The sequence below is a fragment of the Bos indicus genome, chromosome 16 (assembly GCF_029378745.1).
Source record: "Bos indicus isolate NIAB-ARS_2022 breed Sahiwal x Tharparkar chromosome 16, NIAB-ARS_B.indTharparkar_mat_pri_1.0, whole genome shotgun sequence".
NCBI classification, from domain to species: Eukaryota; Metazoa; Chordata; class Mammalia; order Artiodactyla; family Bovidae; genus Bos; species Bos indicus.
This window is the reverse complement of record NC_091775.1, coordinates 38,655,044-38,678,818: the sequence shown is the minus strand read 5'-3', so window position 1 is coordinate 38,678,818 and position 23,775 is coordinate 38,655,044. Positions and strand designations below refer to the sequence as shown.

General features: G+C 39.9%; 1 protein-coding gene across 4 annotated transcripts; it reads right to left on the bottom strand.

Moving 5' to 3' along the window:
- Positions 1–3,857: 3,857 nt before the first annotated feature.
- On the bottom strand, positions 3,858–23,328 carry NTMT2 (N-terminal Xaa-Pro-Lys N-methyltransferase 2). Of its 4 annotated transcripts, XM_019976795.2 has the most exons (5): positions 23,060–23,192; positions 13,052–13,227; positions 11,651–11,826; positions 6,238–6,487; positions 3,858–5,486 (listed from the first exon to the last, which is right to left on the bottom strand). In XM_019976795.2, the coding sequence occupies exons 2-5, from the start codon at positions 13,176–13,178 to the stop codon at positions 5,215–5,217; spliced, it is 825 nt and encodes a 274-aa protein (XP_019832354.1). In that variant the 5' UTR covers positions 13,179–13,227; positions 23,060–23,192; the 3' UTR covers positions 3,858–5,214. The 4 variants fall into 4 exon arrangements, with proteins under 4 accessions (XP_019832354.1, XP_019832351.1, XP_019832352.1 ...); XM_019976792.2 differs by lacking the exon at positions 13,052–13,227 and having other exon boundaries at positions 23,060–23,328; XM_019976793.2 differs by lacking the exon at positions 13,052–13,227 and having other exon boundaries at positions 3,858–5,468; positions 23,060–23,328.
- Positions 23,329–23,775: the final 447 nt, after the last annotated feature.

Below are 23,775 nucleotides of genomic sequence, written 5' to 3'. Positions count from 1 at the left end.
TGGCATAGACACCAAAGCATCAAAGAATCAGCTAGAACGAAGGAAAGCAATAACACAACTGGTTTTAATTACTCCTGACAGGCAGCTGAATATATCTGACACAGGTCTTCTCCCCAATACATCATTCAAAACAGGCCAGTTATAGGAAATGGTGGAGTTACAGAATGGGGCCAAAATGTGTCCACAATATAAAGCAGCTCATCTTTCATGTGGGTGACCTTATTCATTTTGTTTTATATTTTTATGATGATCCTGAATCTATAAAATTGTTGACCCCTTGAGACTTGGCATGCTTCTATACTATTGCTGAGGAGTGGTGGCTCAGGTTCTCAGAAGAGGAGGTAGGTGAAGACTGCACCCTTTCATGAATCACTGGATAAACTAAGGGGTCCTCCAAAGTTCACCTACAACTGCAGACATGTTTGTGATTAATTCATCTATGAAGTACAGGTGTGCACTTTCCACTTCTCTTCAATTTTCAGAAAAGGATTGACTTCCTCTAAGCCTAGCTGCTCCTTCGGACTTGTTGCTTTGCAGGAAGCAGATGAGGATTACAACTCGCTTTGTTAAGACCTACTCACAATTTTAGGGCTTCCCTGGTAGCTCAGATGGTAAAGAATCCGCCTGCAGTGCAGGAGACCCAGGTTTGATCCCTGGGTCAGGAAGATGCCCTGGAGAAGGGAATGGCAACCCACTCCAAAATTCTTGCCTGGAGAATTCCATGGGGTCTCAAAGAGTCGGACATGATTAAGTGACTAACACTTTCACTTTTTTTTTTTTCAGTTGCACTCACAATTTAACATGTCTCTCTTATGAGGTATACCTTCCCACCTAATGAAACTATGGGTCTTTGGTTAGCCATATCCTTGAATTGGCTGCTATTGAAAAAAGAGATTTCCTAACTAGGCAGGATTTTGCCCTGAGACCTAACTTTCTTACTACAGTCTTCTCCCATACGTCTGACCCCTGAGCTTACTGCTGCCTTATTTCTGTGCCTTTCCTGGTTCTTGCCAGTTTGCATTGTTTGGTCACTCCTTGGACCTGTCTTGTACATTCCAGTGCTCATGGAACTTTAGAAGCTCTTGGTTTTTCCTGCTGCTTTGCTCTGATTCCTGTTTGATGCCTCTTAAAACAGACTGTCCCCTGAGTCTCTCTACTTAACATACTTTCAGTAAAACTTGGACTTCCTTCAGTGTAGTAGTCGGGCTTCCCTTGTAGCTCGGCTGGTAAAGAATCTGCCTGCCATGTGGGAGACGTGGGCTCGATCCCTGGCTTGGGAAGATCTCCTGGAGAAGGGAACAGCTATCCACTATAGTATTCTAGCCTAGAGAAATCCATGAACAGTATGGTCCATGGGGTCGCAAAGAGTCAGACACAACTGAGCGACTTTCATTTCACTACTTCACTTCAGTGTAGTAGGGGATATAGGTTTCCCTGGTGGGTAAGTGGTAAAGAACTCACCTGCCAATGCAATAGACATGGGTTTGATCCCTGAGTCAGGAAGATCCCCTGGAGAAGAAAACGGCAACCCACTCCAGTATTCTTTCCCGGGAAATTCCACGGACAGAGGAGCCTGGCAGGCTACAGTCCATGGGGTCTCAAAAGAATCAGATACAACTTAGTGACTAAACAACAACAACTAGGGTGTATGCTAAAAACTGAGGCTCTAACATGAATGTCCCATTAAGGAGCTCAGAGTTAAATAGGGGAAATGACAGGTAAGCAAGTAATTACAGTGCCACACAATAAGTGCTGTGACATGTCAAGCAGATGGTATGAGGGTGGCACATAGTAGGGGCATCTAACCCAGCACCTGGAAGGAAGCTTTCCTAGAGTCAGTAACATTTTTGCAGTCTGAGACAGACAAAAAGAATGGGAGATATTCTGGAACTTCCCTGATGGTCCAATGGTTAGAACATGCATGTGAACTTAGTTGCTCAGTTGTGTCCACTCTTTGGGACCACATGGCCTGTAGCCTGCCAGGCTCCTCTGTCCATGGGATTTTTCAGGCAAGAATACTGGAGTGGGTTGCCACTTTCCTCCTCCAGAGGATCTTCCTGACCTGGGGATTCTGTGTCTCCTGCATTGCCCATAGATTCTTTACCCACTGAGCCAGCTCAGCTTCAAACAAGGGGGCAATGCTGGGTTCAATCCCTGGTCAGTGAACTAAGATCCCACATGCCACGTGGTATAGCCAAAAAGTTAAAAAATAAAATAAAATAAGAATGAGAGATAAGGAAGTAACATCAGTAAATGCCATGTCCCAAAAGTCATAGCTCCTTGAGAGATCTATAAGTAGTTAAGCACAATTTCAAGAAATGTGGGAAAACTGAGGCTGGAGAGAGAAGCCAGGGCTAGATCACAAAAGGCTTTATGTCAGTCTAAGGTGATGGGAATTCATCCTATCAGTGATGGGGAGTCATTGAAAGTTTATACATAACATGGTCAGTTCAGGTTTTAGAAAGCTAGCATTGGTGTGGAGAATGGATTTCTCCATCCAGCTACTTCCTTGAACCTGGCCTGCGTCTTGCCTGCCCTATCTTATCTTCCTTTGACTCTGAAGAGCCCAGCTCCACACCTCTTTTATCAGTATCCTCAAAAGTAATGATCAGAATCAGTTTGAGATCTTAAAAAATACAAGTTATTTGGTCTCATTTCACAGAATCAGATTATCATGGGGACAGGGCCTGGGAATCTCTATTTTATAAAAACTGCCCAAATGATTTGGAGGCACTTGGACTATGAACTAATGTAGATTGTCACTTACCATACAACACAGGTGTGTTGATAAACATCAGATATATCTTTGCCTTGTTGAAGACAGCTGGAGTAGGTCTCACTCCAAATGTCTTCCTTCTATAGCATCCTTGACTCTACTCAGAAGACCAGAAAATTCAGCCCCTTCCTTGTAACCTCAGATCTTTCCATTATTCTTTAAACACATCCTAACCTTCACATTAATTATCAGGCAGCATGCTCCGACTCTGATGGCCTCACCTCTCAAGCTACTCTTTCCTTTAGTTGCTAAATCATGTCTGACTCTTTTGCAACTCCATGGACTGTAGCCCAGGCTTCCCCGGTGGCGCTAACAGTAAAGAACCCACCAGCCAATGCGGGAGACATAAGAGATGAGTGTTCAATCCCTGGGTCAGGAAGATCCCCTGGAGGAGGGCATGGCAACCCACGCCAGTATTCTTGCCTAGAGAATTCCATGGACAGAGGAGCCTGGTGTACTTCAGTCCACGCATCCCTGCATGCTGAGTCGCTTCAGTTGTATCCACCTCTTTGAGACCCTATGGATATATAGCCTGCCAGACTCCTATGTCCATGGGATTCTCCAGGCAAGAATACTGGAGTGGATTGCCTTTTCCTTCTCCAGGGGATCTTCCAGATCCAGGGACCAAACCTATGTCTTCTGCATTGGCAGGCAGATTCTTGACTGCAAGGCACCAGGAAAGCCCACTCTTCCCTTTACCTTGTACTAGTTATTAACTTGTTATAGAGAGGAGATATTGGTATAATTTACTTCCTAATTTCTGCTTTATCAATTAAGTGAAAAATAGATATGGAGTTGGGAATTTTTGTGGCACAATAAAGATCTGGAAGTTTTCTAAGAAGAACAGAAAATGACATAGGAAGAGAAAAGGGACTGCTGATCTATTCCAAAGATTCAGCTGAGTTAAAGATTATGTGTTCATATTAATGGGGCAATTATGTTATTTCCTCCTTGAGCTCAGGAACCAGTGTGCTGAGGAATGGACAACTGTGTCGATCAGCATGTGAGTACTTGCAAAGCAGAAAGTCAAGAAGTAAGAGAATAGGGTGCTAAGTGTAAAAGAAGCAGAAAATGCCTAGGATAGGCTGAAAAGGAAGATTTAGTTAATTTTTTCCAATACATAGAGGATGAAAACATGAGAATTCTTGTTTTGTCATAATAATTCTGTTTGGTAATGATTCATCATTTTATTTAATTTTGGTCTCTGGTTTCTCCAGCAATGATTTTAACTCACATTCTGTTACATTACCCTAAAATGTTATGAATAACATACTGCAGCTGGAAGGTGCCAGTGGCAGAGTGACATAATTTTCCAGGACATAAAAATCAGACTACTAAATCATGCTATATCAACATAGTGCTTTATAATAATTATTTTCCTCCTAATTTAGAGCTATCACTTATAAACATGATTTTAGGGTGATAGCATATGCATTTAACAGACTTTCTTTACTTAAAATGATTGTATTTCATAGAAGACTCAATATATAATACATCAAAAGACAAATCCTTCACATGAAGACTTTAGAGCATTTTAAATAAAATAGAAGTTATATTTAAACATTCTGCTAATAGAAATTAAGTTACATTTTTGTTTTTGAAAGATTTTAGATATTTTTAATTAAACTAACGCAGTTAGTTCAGTTTTCAGGTTTACCATTTCCTATCTCTTTCCAGTGTACATTCTTATCAACCAAGGAAACAGGAGCGACTGCAATGAAGCAAGTTGTGTTAGAAGCCAGTGACTAAAATTAGATTATCAATGACATTCACTTACATGTTCACAGCTGAAATTTCAAGGGTAAAACATTTTCTCCTGAAAGGAGACACTTCCCCATCACTGAAATGCAGACTTCTGTTATGAAATTGCATCCATATTACATCATTGGGCAGCTAAACTGACCCAAAATAGAAAGTGAAACCACATTTTTTTTTTTCTGCCAAAGACAAAATTAAGTAATGGAATTGTTTAACAAGGTTATTTTGACTGGTGCTTTCTTAATTAAGGGGAGATTTTTGTCTGAGAGAAGTAATATTCCCAAAGAGGAAGGAAGTATAAAGTATCTAGCATGAGGGCAGAGAAAGGTGGTCTAGACTTTATCCCACCCACCTTAAACTACTCTTTAATGCAAATCTTCAGAGACCAATGAGGTTTCTATTTTGTGACTGTTGCTCCCTTTCCTGTTTTTATGGGTACACTGGTACAGTTCAGATGTTTTTCCAGATGTCACATTCCATTTATCTTTTGGAAAAGTCACAGCGTGTGTGCATGTACTTACATAATTAGTGGAAACGTGACATCAACCATTTTAAAACATACATTGCCTCCCTTCTGTTCATTCCTCCGTGGATCACAAGGGGTGTAACTTGTGAATCAGAGGAGAGCCACTCTTCCCAATGCACCTTTGTGCAGTGCAGTCGTTCACTCCGGCAGCTGGTCAGGAGCTTCCATCGCTGTGCAGCGCAAACATCCACACCGGGACACATTGCTCTGGAAAGCCGTCCTGCTTCTGCTGGCCTAGCACCACCAGCCCACTCTTCCTAATGAGGGTCTGAAGGATGTCCATGTCCCGAGTCACGCTGCTGTCAGAGAGATCGAAGATGCAGCCCTTCCGGGCCACATTGTCCTTCAGTATGATGATGCCATTTTCCTTCAGGCCATCTCGGCACCGGGAAAGAAACGCAAGAAGGTCTTTATCGGTCAGGTGCCCTACAGGTGAGGCCAAGTAAATGGGGGAACAGGATGAAAGGGTGGGTGGGGAAGGAGGTGAGTAGGCAAGACTGAACGGCCACAAGGCTACAAATCGGGAGCTTGTTTGTTCATTCATTCATGAATTATTTCATAGCCTGAATTGTTTTGTTGTGGGAGGCTTTGAGAATTTAGGTAAGAGGACAGGTATCCTCTTTGAGGAGAATCAGTGCACGCTCTGTAAAACAGCTATTATACCAACCTAGTCTATCTACCCGCCAGGCACAAAATAAACCATTCCTCATCCCTTGGATTCACTCCATGTCTGCTGAACAGCTCAACTCTGCCATTATTCCTCTGTGTCTTACACACACACACACACACACACACACACACACACTCACACACACACTCAGACCAAAATCTCATTCACTGCTATCTCATTTCCTGAGAATTTAAATCTAAGAAAGCCAAGGTTTGTCAATAATGGAGATACACTTTTTAAAGTTTTTCAAATATTCAGTTTTCTTCTAGGATTTAGGTTGGCACAAAGACACTCCATCCTAAGAATGGAAATCACCAGCCTTGTTCAGTGGATGTTAGGGGCAGAATCCAGAGGACCAGAGTTTGGGGGGAGTTCGCATTATATGTTAGACTAGCTAACTGTTCTAAGTGCAGCTAGAGCCAAATATCCCTTTGTGTCTTTGCTCTGCCTCCACAAGTCCTCCAGTTAGTGGGGAGAAGGGAAGATGCAATGCCATGCAGAACTAACCAATGACCCACTGAATCCAGATGACATCGTATCTTCCCAGTGGGGGTGTGAATTCCTGCAGGCTATAGCAGTGGTAGCTTTCTACCTTGTCGCCTTTGACCTGCAGGTAGTTCTGTGCTTCGAGGAGGAACGATTCCATCATGTCCACCAGTTCCACAGTGTTGAAAACCGGCAACAGGACATGCTTGCTCACTCTTCCTATCCCAGAGCCGCAGTCCAAGGCACAGTCCGTGCCAGCTCTCCCGGGCCCCTGCAGAAAGGTACCTTGTGGAACATTCCAATGACAGACATTCTCCCTGAGTCTTGACACTCAGTTACCTCTTTAAGTAAACTTCATTTAGGTCAAGTTCATATAATTAAATGTGAGTTTCCTTGGTGGCTCAGACAGTAAAGAATCTGCCTACAATGCAAAAGACCTCGGTTTGATCCCTACATCAGGAAGATCCCCTAGAGAAGGGAATGGAAACCCACTCATTATTCTTGCCTGGAGTATTCTTGCCTGGAGAACTCCGTGGACAGGGGAGCCTGGCAGGCTACAGTCCATGGGGTCACAAAGAGTGGGGCACGACATAGCAACTAACATACACACACACATAAAATTTAATGTACTGTTTTAAATGTACCATTCAAGGAGTCTGGACAAATGTATACAGGTATGAACCCACCACCGTGGACTTCCTAGGTGGCACTAGTGATAAAGAGCCCCCCTGCCAATGCAGGAGACATAAGAGACATGGGTTCAATCCCTGGGATGGGAAGATCCCCTGAAGGAGGGCATGGCAACCCACTCCAGTATTCTTGCCTGGAGAAACCCTTGGACAGAGGAGCCTGGCAGGCTATAATCCATACCGTAGCACAGAGTCGTAGCACTGAAGCAACTTTAGAATGCCTGCACCCACTGCCAGAGTCAAGTTATAAAACATTCAATGACTTTTTTCAAAACATATCCAAACATGTCTAGTTTTTGCCTTCTTTATTTTATCCAATTATAGGTCTTTCAAATAATTAAAAAATAAGATTTTAGAAAATGTCTTAGGTTTGAGAACTAGGTAATGTTTTATAAGAAGTGGGCCATTTAAAGTCCTATGAAAGTAGAACTTTGCTGCTGCTGCTGATGCTAAGTCGCTTCAGTCGTGTCCGACTCTGTGCGACCCCAGAGACGGCAGCCCACCAGGCTCCCCCGTCCCTGGGATTCTCCAGGCAAGAACACTGGAGTGGGTTGCCATTTCCTTCTCCAGTGCATGAAAGTGAAAAGTGAAAGTGAAGTCGCTCAGTCGTGTCTGACTCCTAGCGACCCCATGGACTGCAGCCCACCAGGCCCCTCCGTCCATGGGATTTTCCAGGCAAGAGTACTGGAGTGGGGTGCCATCGCCTTCTCTGAAGTAGAACTTTGTTAATTGCCAATTTGGGTCAAATCCATAGCAAATGGACCTGCACTGTAGCTTATTGCCTTGTAGAAAGAGAGAGCAAAGCAGAGAGAATCTTTCAGAGGTTTAAAATTGCTTTTCAAACTCATGCAGTGAACACATTTCAATTCATACTGGGGTGGATGATTAAAATTTATGTTTTTCAAAACTGATTTTGAGGGCTCTGAATTATCTACTATTCTTGTGTGGAAGATAATTGTTAGGACCTGAGCTGAGGAAACGCAATCTGTTCCACTCTCAGGCCAGAATTTCGCTTCAAACTCAGCCTCTATGGCATATAGCACATTTATGAGGATAAAAGGTAGTTGCAGCAAAGTCCCCCTGTCTCTTTTCACGCTAAAAATTGTTTCTGCTTTTGTATCAGAAATCACATGACTTATTGGACAAAAAGCCCTTAAACTTTTTAAAAGTAAAATTCTGAATTAAATTAACTGACAGTGAAAGATTAATAGTTAGTAGAGATAGGAGGGTATCAGCCAATGAAAACCTTCTCAAATTTGCTTCTATAAAGTAATATACATACACACACACACACACACACAACCAGTATATATCTATGAAATAAACATGTGTGTATATGTATATATATATATGTATATGTGTGTGTTTATGTTGTATGATATTTGACTGTAGCTATCCTTGAAACAACAGTTTCAAAACAATATACAAAACAATTGGCCTTCCCAGGTGGTTATAGTGGTAAAGAACCCTACTGCCAGTGCAAGAGACATAAGAGACGCAGGTTCAATCCCTGAGTCGAGAAGATCCCCTGGAGGAGGGCATGGCAACCCACTCCAGTATTGACTGGAGAATCCCTATGGACAGAGGAGCTTGGCAGGCTACAGTCCAATGTGTCACAAAGAGTCAGACACGACTGAGGTGACTGAGCACATATGTACGCACGAATACACAAATATACAAAAACTGTTATATAAAAACACAAAAGATGCCTTTTCCTCAAATCTTGTGCACTTTTGCCCCTCACTGCTACCGCCTAGTTGTCTTTATTCCATGCCGTTCCCCGTGTTTGGCACAGCCTCGCATATCCTGGCACCAAGATTTTTCCTCTTTCTCTCATCCTCATGCTGTGCCTCTGAGAAGAGACATTTAAAGACTGACCTCTGGGACAACATCTCTACTCTCTTGGACACTCTGGCTGCTTATTACTGTGCTTGGATTGAAATTTGATGCACCTCCATGAATGTGACCAAAACCACATAAATGTGTGATTTCAGAACTTTAATTATCTTATTATTTATTATCTTATTATTTATTATTTTCATAGTTTTGGATTTATATAAAATAGTAAAATACTCTAAGAAATTTCATTTTCATTTTGATTCTGCCTATGTCTTTTGTGTCAAAGAATATTATTTTACCTTCTTTCCATTGGAGTTTGAAAATAAAGTGTTAAATACCACTGTATAAAAACCGTGAAATACAGTTAGCCCCCAATTTTTCAGTCATCCGATCTCTGAGAAATATCAAGAGATAAAACCATCAAATACCAATTCCTTTTTATAAATTTTTACTTTCCCCTCAAAAAGCTAAAAGTAAGGAATGTTATCAGTTTTGCCACTGATATTATCTTGGTATCGTTTGTTTATTTGCTAAAGTAAGCACATTTGCAACAAGTTTAAAAGTGTTTTCCCACTGTCCCAGATCACTAAGTGTTGAAAGGAAAGCAAAACTTTAAATTAAACAATCTGCCTTTTCCCAGTTGACATAAGGATAAATCATGTCAGATACTCATGTTCCCAAACTCCTTGTATCTTGACCTGGATACTAATTTAGCATATTATTAAGGTCAAAGTACCAAAATATCATTTCTTTAAAAAGACTATGTTTGTACTTTGAGGTCACAGCTTCACAATGAGCCTTGTCTACTAAGAAGGACTCCTTATATTTGTTTGAAAAAAGCAGACTACTCATTTCCAACATAAATATGCCAGCAGAAGCCTGTTTCCTTTCCCAGGTCTGTGGGCCTGTGTATGGGCTCTGTCTGACCAGCATCCCTGTGGTCAGTTTGGCATTCCACATGGAGTGACAAGACAGCCGGATTACTAACTAAGCTTCTGAAATGCACTGGGATCAAAGTCAGCCTCACCTCGAGGCGAGCAGGAAGGATTGCTCTTCGCCAGATTGGGGGAGAGTTGAGGTCTGTGGTCCACACACACACACACACACACACACACGCACACAGAGCAGGGATTTTTCTGCTTCATGAGACAAATAGAAAAAATATGTCGTGGATAAGAGCTGGGAATTTGGTATCAGACAGACCTTGTCGGGCATGAGTCCCAGATCTGTCTCTTACCAACTGTGTAACCTTGAAAATGTACTTAATCTCTAGAAGCCTCAGTTTCCCCAACCATGAAAATGAGAAATAATAATAGTACTTACCTACCAAAATTATTATGAAGAACAATAAGATAGTACTTCTAAAGTGCTCATCAGAGTGACTATCTCAGATAAAGTGCTCGGTGAAGTCAGTCAGTAACACTGATTTTAAAATATTCCAGGTTAACCTGATCTATAAATAACCCCAGCCATCATCTCTAGTTTTGTAGTCCTTTATGGCCACAGTTGATGTCCAGACACTTTGCCCCAGTGAGTGCTCCATCCTGATTCTATTTTTCTATACTCAGGCAAAGGGTACTTCAGAGAAAGTTGGATAAAAAGTGAACCTCACCTCAACACTAGGGAAACTATTAATATTATGCTTCTAAATAGGTTGACAACTTAATCCCAAATATTTGTAATATTCTTAATGGTTCCTTCATCAGAATAAAATGGAGTCCAAATTTCAGATGAATAACTTCATAGTGAATTGGAACAAAACCTGTTTGCTAGTTAGGACTTTGTTCTCAGTAGAACCAACAGCAGCTTTATTATGTGGGTTGTCTGTTCTAAAAACTAAATGAAAAAGTGAAAGTAAGTCATTCAGCTGTGTCCAACTCTTTGCAACTCTATGGATTGTAGCCTACCAGGCTCCTCCATTCATGGAATTTTCCAGGCAAGAGTACTAGAGTGGGTTCCATTTCCTTCTCCAGGGGATCTTCCCGACCCAGGGATTGAAACTGGGTCTCCTGCATCGTGGGCAGATGTTTTACCACCTGAGCCACCAGGGAAGCCCCTAAATGAAGCTCCAAAAAATACAATGACTGAATTATATGAAAGCTTGTTAGTAGTAGTAGCAATAAATGAGCTCTATTGCATAATAATTATGTGCACTAAAGTAAATATTTGACATATATTATCTCATTTGAGCTTCACATTATCCTACAAGATATGTTCTGTGGTTATACTCTAGACACAGGTAAGAAAATTGAGGTTTAAGAGAATTTAAGGAGTAAACCCAAGGTGGCTTACACTGTAAGAAGAACCATAATGACTCTGGGGCCCAAGATTCTGGCCCCTAAAGTATATGACCCATCTCCATGTGGCCTGAAAGTATGGAAGTGGAGTTTTACCCAACACCAAATCTATAAAGGGATCACAGTTTTTCAAGGCAATGTCTCAAGTGTGTAGAAAACAATATAAAGATATTCTACTATACTTATCATTTTTAAACTAAACATAAGCCTGCATTTCCCTACAACATTGAGTTTTTATTACAGAGACTCAATAAATCACCCCAAGATCCCAAATGGCATGATTTCTCATCGGTCATCTGAGTGTCAACTGCTTATCTATGGGATCTGAAAGAGAAGTCTTCTTAATCTACTACTTGTAATATTAACACTGCTAGTTCACCTTCCCCTGAAGCATAAGAAATAAGCTGGTGCTAGGAGAGTGATGCCAACTAGGATAAACCAGTCATTTAATGTGCCCCATCCTTTTTGAACCTCTTAAAACAGGCTTTCACACTAAACCCATGGCTCACCCATTTGGCTTTCATATGACTGAAGCAACAACACAGAAGCCTGTGAGCTCATTGTTTGCAAGAACTTTGCTTCCTAATCAAACTACAGTTGGATACTCACCCCAACAAATTTCCTGAGAAATTTCTGAGAGGCCTGGATATCTGGGTTGGACAATTCAATGAAATTTCCCATCATACCCTCTTCTGTAGCTGGTACTTCTTGATAGAAGAGTTTAGCTCTGGCATAGAACTGCATCTCACCATTGATTACTTGACTTGTTAAAGCATACAATTTCACTGAAAATAAAACATTATTAATATTTAAGTGACAGAACAAGTTCATTCTTATCATGCAGCGAATTTCCTCTTAGAAGCCTGCAAATCTGTGGTATGGAGGAAAGGGTATTCGTTTGATGTCAGAAGATCTGGGCTTGAGCTCTAGCTCAGTTATTTACTTGCTATTTAACCTTGGGTAAACTTCTCAACCCCTATGATCTTCAGGTGGGTCATGTATAAATCACAGTCGTGGCATTTTCATGATTTAATAAACCTAGAGTTTAATTTTAAAAATAGCTTGTCACTGTGTTTAAAAGTATTCAATAGTGTTTGCTACAGTAGAATAAATAATTTCACAAGTTTCACAGTAAGTTTTATCTTTGACCTTAAAATATTTTATGGAAATTTGATCACTAATCCTTACTTCTAACCACAAGGTAGATTAGGGATAGGTATTTTTTTCATTTCTTTTTCAAGCAATTCATACCCATATATCTCTTTGTACCAACATAACAGAAAATGTGCTTGAGCCCTAAGTTCTGAAAATAAAATACTAAAAAGTATAATATTTTTTGAGCAACTATTTTGTACTAGGTATTATACTAGGCACATTCACATATACTATGTCATTATTTCAGAAAAGAAGTGAGGTATTATTTTTAAACATTTATTTTTATAAAAACATGTGTTCCCACTTCTGAAAGGTAAATGAGCATGCACTTAAATGTGATTTGTAAATTAAAATGCATCCTTGCAGATATAAAATATGTTCATTAGAGAGCATTCAGAAGGAAATGATAGAAAGTGAGATGAAAGGGAGGAATTTCTTGTTCAAGATTATAAGCTGAATCCATCCATTTGTCTTCTCTCATTCCCAATACTCCCCATGAATTGTTTTAATAAACTCAATCTGTAACAATGAAGAAAATGAGGAGGGACTGCCAATAAATTCATGATTTCAACAAATTTCTGGAAGACAAAAAGCAGATGGAACAAAACTATATAATTTACAGCTCAGGACACCTGCAAAGGAAGTAAAAGTTAACTTAAAATCTGCCTGCAGGCCAACTGGGAGGTGACCAATGTACTTCCTCCCAAAAGTGACAAGCAGCACAGCTATAATCTAAGGGGGGTAAATAGTCTCTTCTCTAAAAAAAGAAAAAAAGGAGAACTAGACCCATTAGTGTTGGGATCCTAAAATAGTAATTCTGGCATATAGAAGGTTCCAGGCACCTCATCTGCTTACATTCATCAGAGTCTGGTAAAGTCAACTGGCATATGTAGAGCTCCTGGGCATCCTTTCTATTCAGTGGAGAAGTATGTAACAGAGGAAATCTTCTCCACCACCTAAACTCCTTTACCTTGTCCTTCATCCCTAACCATGGATTAAAAAATGACTTCCAAATACATGAGGGTGAATGTCTGAAAAACAAAAGAGAGATAAACAATCAAAACTGACTTCAAAGGAAATAGAAATAATCCAGGAAATTAATGAGAATTTAAACCAAAACCAAGCAAAAATTTTTATCCATGAGGAGATACGAGAACAGGTGCATCATAAATTGAAGATAAGATGTCAAGAAAATGGCAATGTAAAACATAATAAAGAATTCTTAGAAATTAAAATTTTGATTACCAAAAACTTTGGAGTTAATATTGAGTAAACATTTGGAGTTAACATTGAGTAAACAAATCAGGACATAAAGGAAAAGGTAGATTCAGAAAACACAAGTAAAAATATTAAAGCTATAAAGATTTAACTCAGAAGACCCAACATCAAGCTAATTAAGATTCTCAAAAACAGAAAATGAAGAGAAGAAAATTATTACAGAAAAAACAGATAAAATTTCTCAAGCTGAAAGAGATTGTAAGGTCCAAGAGCACTAAGCAATATGGATTTTAAAAACCTCGCTGATTCACGTCACTGTATGGCAAAAACCACCATAATATTGTAAAGTACCCTCCAATTAAAGTAAATACATTAATTAAAAATACTTAAATATACTTTATGTAAATAAAAATATTTTTATTTATGAAAATTTTTATCAAAAATAATTAATGTCACATTCATACATATCTTTAGGAAATTTCAAAACACCAAAAGTAATGAGAAGATTATTAAGTTATTTACAGGGGAAAAGTTTGCTGACTTTCAAGTAGGGTTGCCAGAGTTAGCAAATAAAAATATAAGACATACAATTACTTTTGAATTTTAGATAATCAATGGATAATTTATTAGTATAAATATGCTCAAAATACCACACATTGCATGGGACATAGTTTTACTAAAAAATTGTTTGTTGATTATCTTAAATTCCGGACTAGGCAATGGCACCCCACTCCAGTACTCTTGCTTGGAAAATTCCATGGACGGAGGAGCCTGTTAGGCTGCAATCCATGGGGTCACTAAGAGTCAGACCCGACTGAGCGACTTCACTTTCACTTTTCACTTTCATGCATTGGAGAAGGAAATGGCAACCCACTCCAGTGTTCTTGCCTGGAGAATCCCAGGGACGGGGGTGTCTGGTGGACTGCCGTCTATGGGGTCGCACAGAGTCGGACACGACTTAGCATATCTTAATTTCAAATTTAACTGACCTCATAGTTTACCTGGCAGCCGTATATTCAAAGGAGTAGACTCAGGCTTATAACACAGATCTCATCACAAACACTGAAAAACAGTGTCATCAATATTTTAAGGGAAAATTATTTTGAAGCTAAAATATATTACCATTCAAATGGTGAGAGAATATTTACCTCCCATATTCATTCTTCAGAAGTTTCTCAAAGCTATATTCCAGCTCAGTGAGGGTTAAAATTGAGAAGATATATCATGAAAGACAACAAAATTAACCCAGGAATCCAATGAAAAGAAATCCCAAAATGGTAGATATTATTAGATCTAGAAAGAAATCAGTTTATACTACAACAGAAAGCACTGGCTTAAAAAATATCTTCAGGAAATAGAATGAACTGGATTCTGGGCAATAGATAGTAGGGAAGAAGTGAGAAGACATGAGTAATATCCTTAGGAAGACATATTTTTAACCTCAACAAAAATAAAAGACAGTTGAATGCTCCAAGTAAAATATACAACTGTATAAAAAAATGTTACAATCAGGATATGAAGCAAACCAAAATATGACATAATTGTACATAGAAGGAGTATAAGAAAAGAGAATCTATTTAAACTTTACTAGGAACACCAAGATTGTGACAGTGGATTAATGTACCACATAGCTCTGAATTGAATAACGGTTACATAGTTCCAAATTTTTATTCTAAAAGTTAAAAATCCAATAAACCCTACTTCTATCCATTGTAGTATATTTCATCTGTGGAGTTACATCATTATTTCCTACCTTGAAGACGCTGAGGCCAATATTTGGACCCTTGAGTGATCATGAATTTGCTAAAAGGAATATAGGAATCAGAACCCATGTATGTTATTTTCTAGAGACTAACAATATTATATACTATATTTCCTATATATGTTAATTATACAATAGATTGTCATTTTAAAAACACAAACCTTTTAAAACTATTAATAAATAGTCCAGTAGTCACGTATGGATGTGAGAGTTTGACTATAAAGAAAGCTGAGTACAGAAGAATTGATGCTTTTGAACTGTGGTGTTGGAGAAGATTCTTGACAGTCCCTTGGATTGTAAGGAGATCCAACCAGTCCATCCTAAAGGAGATCAGTCCTGGATGTTCATTGGAAGGACTGATGTTGAAGTTGAAGCTCCAATACTTTGGCCACCTGATGTGAAGAGCTGACTCATTTGAAAAGACCCTGATGCTGGGAAAGATTGAGGGCAGGAGAAGAAGGGGACGACAGAGGATGAGATGGTTGGATGGCATCACTGACTCAATGGACATGAGTTTGGGTAAACTCCAGGAGCTGGTGATGGACAGGGAGGCCTGTCATGCTGCGGTCCATGGGGTCGCAAAGAGTCGAACACGACTGAGTGACTGAACTGAACTGAACTGAACAATAGATTGTCATTTTAAAAATACAAACCTTTTAAAACTATTAATAAATATATAGATTTTTTGACATTTTATATACAAGTGAGCATCTGATTGAGAAAATATAACTTTAAAAGGAATGCCCTCATGTTCAAAATCATTGGGAACCGACACCAGTCCCCCTTCCCTAGCACTCAGTAAAGTGTTATGTCAACAATGACATATAATGAATAAAATTAATGCTTATAAATTCAACAGGGACAGAAAAAATTAAGCATCACCATGCCAAAAAAACATGACTGTTCCAAATTCGTCTGGATGTCTCAGAAAATGAGGTTAAGAAATCACAGCTCACAAAGTCTTCCCAGAGACGAATGCTTCTGGGGCAAGCCACAGGTAAGCCACAGCCCAGTGCTCTCTTGTTGATCCAACCAAAGCAGCAAAACAACCACTCTCATCATCACCTGCTTAAGTCAACTAGTTGGTGGAGTTTATTAAAACCTTTAATCTGGAAATGGGAATGGTCCATTATGCCAGCAACGTTTAGACCACAAGTGAATGCCAAGCTCAGCAGGGGTCAGACTCAATAGGTAAGTTTTTATGGTTATGGGCTTGTCACCTAATTGACAGGAACATTTCACTAAAAAGATATATGAGGTGTAATGTCCAGCCCCAGGTACTCCCCTCCTGATAGCTCCTGCAATGGTGCCAGTTGATTGATAAGGTAATCAAATATCAGCCTATATCTTTTTATTATAGAATACATCTAGTGGCTTATTCTTGTGGGATTGCAATGTTTTTGTGACACCTAGTATAGTCTAAACCAGAGGCTAGACACTCTATTAGCTCTTGATATAACATGGTGCTTATTTCTTGACCTACATTATAAGCTGAACTTCCAAGCAATTTCCAAGGTTACAAAAAGAAAAATAAAGTACGTGTGAATTTGCCCTGAAGAAGAACAAAGATCTTGTGAACTCTCTAAGAAAGATTTGTTGAGAGCATAGTGTTTATGCTTGCTGAGTACCTTCTCTATTTTCCTTTTTTGTTTGTTTTTTTAGTAGAGTTGGATATAACTCTTTTAGACTTTATTCTAGATATTAGACCTGTTTGTCAACTGGAAATTGACCTAAAAGTCTTCAGAGGATATATAGGCTAGATTTAAACAGTAAGTTTGAAATGATTTGAGATACAATACTGGATCAAGTTAGTCTTTTATTTATAAGAGGAAAGAAATGGAGATGTCTTTAGGAAGTATAAGGTCTTCCATAAGAGAGATTTGTAGGTGATCACTTCTCAATTTAGCCATTAAAGAAGTGACAGTAAAAATTTAACGAAGGAAGGGAGGAAAGATAAAAGGAAGGGAGGAAGGAAAGAAAATGTGTCTAGGCACAATAGAGTATTACTCAGCCATAAAAGGAAGAAAATTCTGCCATTTGTGACAGCATAGATGGACCTCGAGGGCATTATACTAAATTATATAAATCAGACAGAGAAAGATAAATAATGTATGATCTCACTTATTTGTGGAATCTAAAAAACACCAAAGTCTTGTCAGTTTTCTCATCCACAAGAAAGGGTGGGAGGGAGTGGAATTTTATCAGTGTTCCTGGTAGAATCCAAAGGTCTGTGTGTGCCAGAATGCTAGAAAGTCATCATTAACAAGCCTTAGAATTACACTGAGAGTCCCTCTAGGTTTTATTTCTTCCCTGAATGCTTTAGGAGTCAGGGGTTCCTTGCCTGTAAAGTAATGCACTCTCAACCCTGAAAGTTTTAGTGGGCTTTTTCTTTTTCGACTGAGGACTATTTCAGGGCTTCCCAGGTGGCTCAGTGGAAAAGATTTCACCGATGAATACAGGAGTCACAGGAGACACAGATTCAGTCCCTGGGTCAGGAAGATCCCCTGGAGGAGGAAATGGCAACCTGCTCCAGTATTCTTGTCTAGGAAATTCCATGGACAGAGGAGCCTGGTGAGCTACAGTCCATAGGGTCACAAAGAGTCAGACACAACTGAGCACACAAATCCTTTTCAGCCTTCAAACACAAGTAAAGAAAGGTGAGGAAGGAGGGAAAATACACTTTCCCCACCCCAGCAAGGATGTATACAAGTTCCTGCTGCACGTCATGTCCCCTGCCCACTTGGCCAAATGGCTTCCTCTCTAATTCCTATTTCAGTGTTCTACCTAACCCGCTGTTGAATGTGAAAAGGTCAGAATACAAAGATACTGGGGACAGAGTTTTCATGGTGAGATTCTACATCGGAAGAGTCAGAAGCTGATCCAGCAGTCACCAGGCCTCCTCTGGACCTCCCTCTGCAGCATCCTGTAGTGATGCCTGTCATGTCCCCACGTTCCACAAAGATTATCTGTGCGGGTCTCTCTCCTACATTAAACTCTCAGGATAAAGCTCTATCTTATTTTCCTTATAACCCCAGGACTTACCATCCTGCTGACCCACAGCAGGCCTCCTTTGAGTGTTCACTGAATAAATGAATATTGTCTAGTTTTTCGTTCTTTGGATAACAGGTTCAACAAAGTAGTGGATGGATATAGGGAATAGCCAACCCACTCCAGTATTCTTGCCTGGAGAATTCCATGGACAAAGGAGCCTGGTAGGCTACAGTCCATGGAATTGCAAATAGTCTGACACAACTGAGCACATGCACGCACACATGACATAATCACACATAGGTCACACTTTTTGTGGTTAATGAAAAACTATAGGAGGATAAATTGATTTTCCTAATTAGGCAAACCTAAATAATAAAAAAATAGTAATCATCACTGATCAAACATGTATATATGTACTATATATGCTAGCATTTATATCTCACCGAATATATAAGATAGACGTGACTATCTACAGAAGAAAAGAGGGCATCAGGAGGTTAAAGAAATTGCCAAATAGTGAGTGACATAACTGGGATTTAAACCTAGTTCTATTTAAATTCAAAATCCATATTTTACCCATTTAGTACTGTGTATAGGACGGTCTGCTAAAGAAAGGAAAACGATCCACTTCTTCATTTCTTTAAAATGAAAAATGGTCTTACATAATTGGTATTGCAAAGGCAACAATAAACCTTCGGAAAATGTATCACTGCACAGTGAGTTGTGCAGCCATGCTTTCCACAGGGATGAAATCAACTTGAAAAATGCCAAAAGTTGTATGCTGAGTTTCATTTGGAAGTTACGGGGGAGCCTGGTGGGCTGCTGTCTATGGGGTCACACAGAGTTGGACATGACTGAAGTGACTTAGCAGCAGCAGCAGTGTATTTTAGGGAATGTTTTTATTAATTCTAGGTTTTAATTGTGACAGCAAAGTTGTGACCATTGTTCTCAATTTCTTCCTCAGAGCCTAATTATTTTAAAAGGGTAAGTGAAGGGGAGTTAATAACCATTAATAGGTACCTCCCATGTGCCTGACATTATGCCAAGGCACTTTCATGTCATCTCTCTTAGTCCTCACAAAAACTGGAATTGTAATCACTATTTTACAGGTAAGTGATGAAAAAAATCTGAAAAATTTAGTAACATGCTCCATATTATGGAGAAAAGAAGTGTCACACCCAGGTCCTAACCCAAATTATTTAAATGCAAAGCCTTTGTTCCTTTTGCTAAACTGCTTGGAAGTATTATTCTAAGTGTGAAGTTAGACTAAGCCTTTAACAATGTCCAGGAGTAATAGATTCTTGCACAATATATAGTGAATAAATATTCACTGACTTCTGTGTCCTTAAAAATATGCTGTGGATAGTGCTAGAAGAATTACTGAGGAGTTGGCTTATGTGTACACCTCCAAGTTGGATTGTATACAGGCCCACACTGTTATACAAACTGGAGATTTACCTAAATTGTTTTCCTACTCTACTTCCCATTTGTTCACAAACAGCCACCTATGACAAATTCATTCACTCCAGGCCTCTAGCTGAATTTGGGCTGGTATAACTAGATTATATGAACCCATTCACTGGCTCACCCATCTTTCTGATTTCTTCAGTAGAAAGCCAGTGCTCCTCATGGACTGTTTTTTATATTCCTGTCAGTTGGAAAATTTTGGTAAAACTTGTAGTGATCCCTTCACTAGTCAAGTTGCCATTTACACTGAGAGGCAGCATGATATTGTGGTTAAAAAGCTCAACTGGCCTGGCTTCTAATCCTGCTCCACACTCATCACCGTGTGATCTTTGGCCAGTTACTTACTTCCTCTGTGGATCAGTTCCTCAGATTCAGGAGAGAGAAAATAACCCCACCACCTAATACAGATGTTGAGAGGATTAGCAGACTTCCCTGGTGGCTCAGACGGTAAAGCATCTGTCTACAGTGTGGGAGACCCAGGTTCAATCCCTGGGTCGGGAAGATCCCCTGGAGAAGGAAATGGCAATCTACTCCAGTACTATTGCCTGGAAAATCCCATGGACAGAGGAGCCTGATAGGCTACAGTCCATGGGGTCACAAAGAGTCGGACACGACTGAGTGACCTCACTTCACTTCACTTCACTTCACTGAGAATAGTAACAAGCATGTTTCCATTTCTTTGTGAAGACCTGTCATAGTCAATGGCATAGCTAAGAATTCCATTGGAGACTTTGAATATGCATGCTCTTGCTTCTCCAGGAATCACTGAACTTAGCCAGGGATATTTCAGCAAGCGTCCCCATGACTGAATGTCACTTCACAGTGAGCTGGTGTGAGGCTGACTGCTTAACGCAGGCAGTTGGAGGGAGGAAGGAAGAAAGAAGGAATCAAAGAGTCTGGTTAGCTGCCATTCTTCCCATAATTACTCCAAACAAAAAACTCTCTGTGTAGATGCTACAGTAGGGCTCCCCAGTCTTTTAAAAGAAGGGCTTTATTTTCATTTCTATGAAGTCTTGAAATCATCAAGAGGAGGGGAAGCCAACTCTAAAACACCTCAGTGGGGGCTGGGGAAGGAGTGCTTCCAGTGGCTGAGTTTTACTTCCAAAGTGAAAACATTAATATCCACTGGAGCCTGAAAACTCTCATACAGCGAATTAAGCTTATCATTGGTAATGCCTGTTCTAAGGAAGGCTGTGTGGTGACTTTAAAAGAGAGCTGGTTCTAAGGAAGGAAATGAAATGCTACTGCTTACTGAGCATTGATGAGTTTCACACATATAATTGCATTTAATATTCCAACAGCCCCACAGTTTTGAGGAAAATGATGCTCAGAGTTTAGCAACTTGCAGGGGTGATTTCTCTATCAGTAGCAGTGCCAGAATTTGGACTCAGGGTGTTGGAAACTTGCAATTAATTATTAGTAAGGGGCCATTTAATTTTTCTCATAAATATTTATTGGGGTCTTTTAAATTCATCTTTAGCTACTTTCAGAGATGGGGTTTAATCTCTAATAATTATTTTTAAAATTTGGCAGTCATCTACCCCTTAGCAAATCTCTCATAAGTTATTGAATTTATATATTTCGCCAGACTAACGCAACATGAGCCAACAAGCTACTGTTACTGAGATATCGTCCAAACAGTGTCTCCAGTGGTCTGACAAAATATATGGAGTGGTCAGAACATCATCATCTTCCAAATAAACTGCTCTAATTTTTCCATTTGGATACAGATGAGATGTCGACTATGTCCTAAAGGAATTACTTATGGGTAGATCAGAGAGTTTGGATCCTAAAGCAGGTTGAGCACTGAAAAATTGATGCTTTTGAATTATGGCACTGGAGTAGACTCATGAGAGTCCCATGGACTGCAAGGAGATCAAACCAGTCAGTCCTAAAGGAAATCAACTCTGAATATTCATTGGAAGGACTGTTGCTGAAGCCGAAGCTCCAATACTTTGGCCACCTGACACAAAGAATGGACTCGGAAAAGATCCTGAAACCAGGAAAGATTGAAGGCAAAGGGAGAAGAGGGTGGCAGAGGATGAGATGGTTAGGTAGCATCACCAACACAAAGGATATGAATTTGAGCAAACTCCAGGAGACAGTGAAGGGCAGTGGAGCCTGAAGTGCTGCAGTCCATGAGGTCACAAAGAATCGGGAACAACTTAACGACTGCACAACAAAATGTGATCTACCAGAAAGAGCCCTGGTTCTTGCTTTGGTATCTAGGTGAGACCTATCTAGACTGATCTCATCATCTCTGAATTTTCTTTTCCTCATTTTAAAAAAATAGTATAGGGGACAGGAGTGAGAAGGTGCATAGGAAAGTAATAATGCTGACCCTATCTATCTCATCATGTGGGTATGAGGATCAAATAAAGTCATAAATGAGAAATTTGTATAAGGAATATATATATATGTATATATGTGAGATGAAGTCATTTGTATATCTAGAATTAAAGATTCCCCTCAGAAATGGACTTAGAAAGTGACCTTGGTAGGCTGGTAATATAGTCTTGAATGCAACACAAAGAATTATGTAGCTCCTTGCCCATCTGGAAAGCCTGCCCACATCAAGTGTACAATGGGGCTTTCAGCAACCTTAAGAAAACAGACTGGGGTGAAACATACTGCTCCTGCTTTCATTGGGGGAATATAAATCAAAGGGGATACTTCACTCTTTAATCACAAGTTATTTCCTCTTCAGGGCTGTTAAGAGTGCGCTTAACTAACCACTTTCACACAGGCTGAGAAAAGCAGTGTAGACAAACCAGATAAGCTTTATGTTGCCCTATTGTCCAGTTCCCTGAAAACTAGAGGAAATAACTATAATGGAGACAGACTACTGCCCAGTTTTTTTCTTAACATTCAAAGATCACACTAAAATCAGCTCCTTTAAGCTCTCAGACTATTATTGTAACTCAGAAAGGCCAGAAAGCATTATGTGGAGTGTGTGCTCATGCATACACATGCAGACACACACTCACCCCAACAACCTTGATCTATTATTGTTCAGCCATTCTTTTTAATTGTGAGTTGATATGCTATTGCATTAATATTCTCATCTTTGAGTTACCTAATTTACTCACCTCTAAACTTTTGCAAATATTAAAAATGTCCTTTCAAACTCAAGAAATTCATTTCTACAAGGCTGATATTCAGGCAGCCAACACCCAGAGAAGCAAGTTACTCATGTCTGTGGTGCATGGAAGTCCCAAAATAGAGGCTTGACCTTCCAGGCAGCACTTGATTTTGCACTCTCCATAAAAGAATGCCATTGAAACATTTAAGCCCATTTAAATGGTTGTGGGTCCTTTTTATCTGAAAAGTGTCCTTGTTCTAATTCCTTTTGGAAAAGCCCCACAACCTCACATAGTGGCTCCAGTCATTTCTTATCCCTTATCTAGGAGCTCTGACTCACTTACCCAGGGGAATATTTTCCAGCAGGTAGAGATAGCTCTGAAAGAAGTCATTGCAAATGGCTTTGTGAAGAATAAAGGACATGCTATGTCGACAGAGTTCATCATCGGTCTTCTGCCAGCGGGATCTGAAGGCAAAGTGGGCTCCCAGGTGGGCCATGGTGAAAGGGGATAATAATTATTCCTACAGAGAGAGGAAGCTTGCCTGACAGTTTCTTTGAATTAACTTTCTCTTTCTACACGAACTTGAGACTGTCATTTTAAACCAACCCCTGTCCATCTATATCAGGAGAAGTGTCATGGGGCTGGGGGGAGGGGCAGCAGACACAGGGAGGTCAGACTCTTGGCACGTCTACTGTCTGATTGCTCGGGCGACACCACTCCTGGCCAGCAGGTGCTAAGTAAAGATGAAACCAGGCTGAGAGAGATCCTGCTTCATCCAGGGAAAAGCACACCTCCCTCCTTTAGCTCCCACTTCAAACAAGCAGGAGCACAGCCTGCTAACACCCTGAATACTTTCTTTAATTTGATTCCTAAATTGGAAGAGCCTCATTTCCATTTCAAAGAGTCATGAATATTTTGCGGGAGATCCAGTTCCCTGATTTCCATCCCTCCTCCTGGAACGCCAAATCCTCAAGTTACAAGTACCCTTCAAAGTCATCTTAGCTACCCATGCTTCTTTCATCAGTATAGTTTTGCCCAAATCTTTTCATAGAGATGGA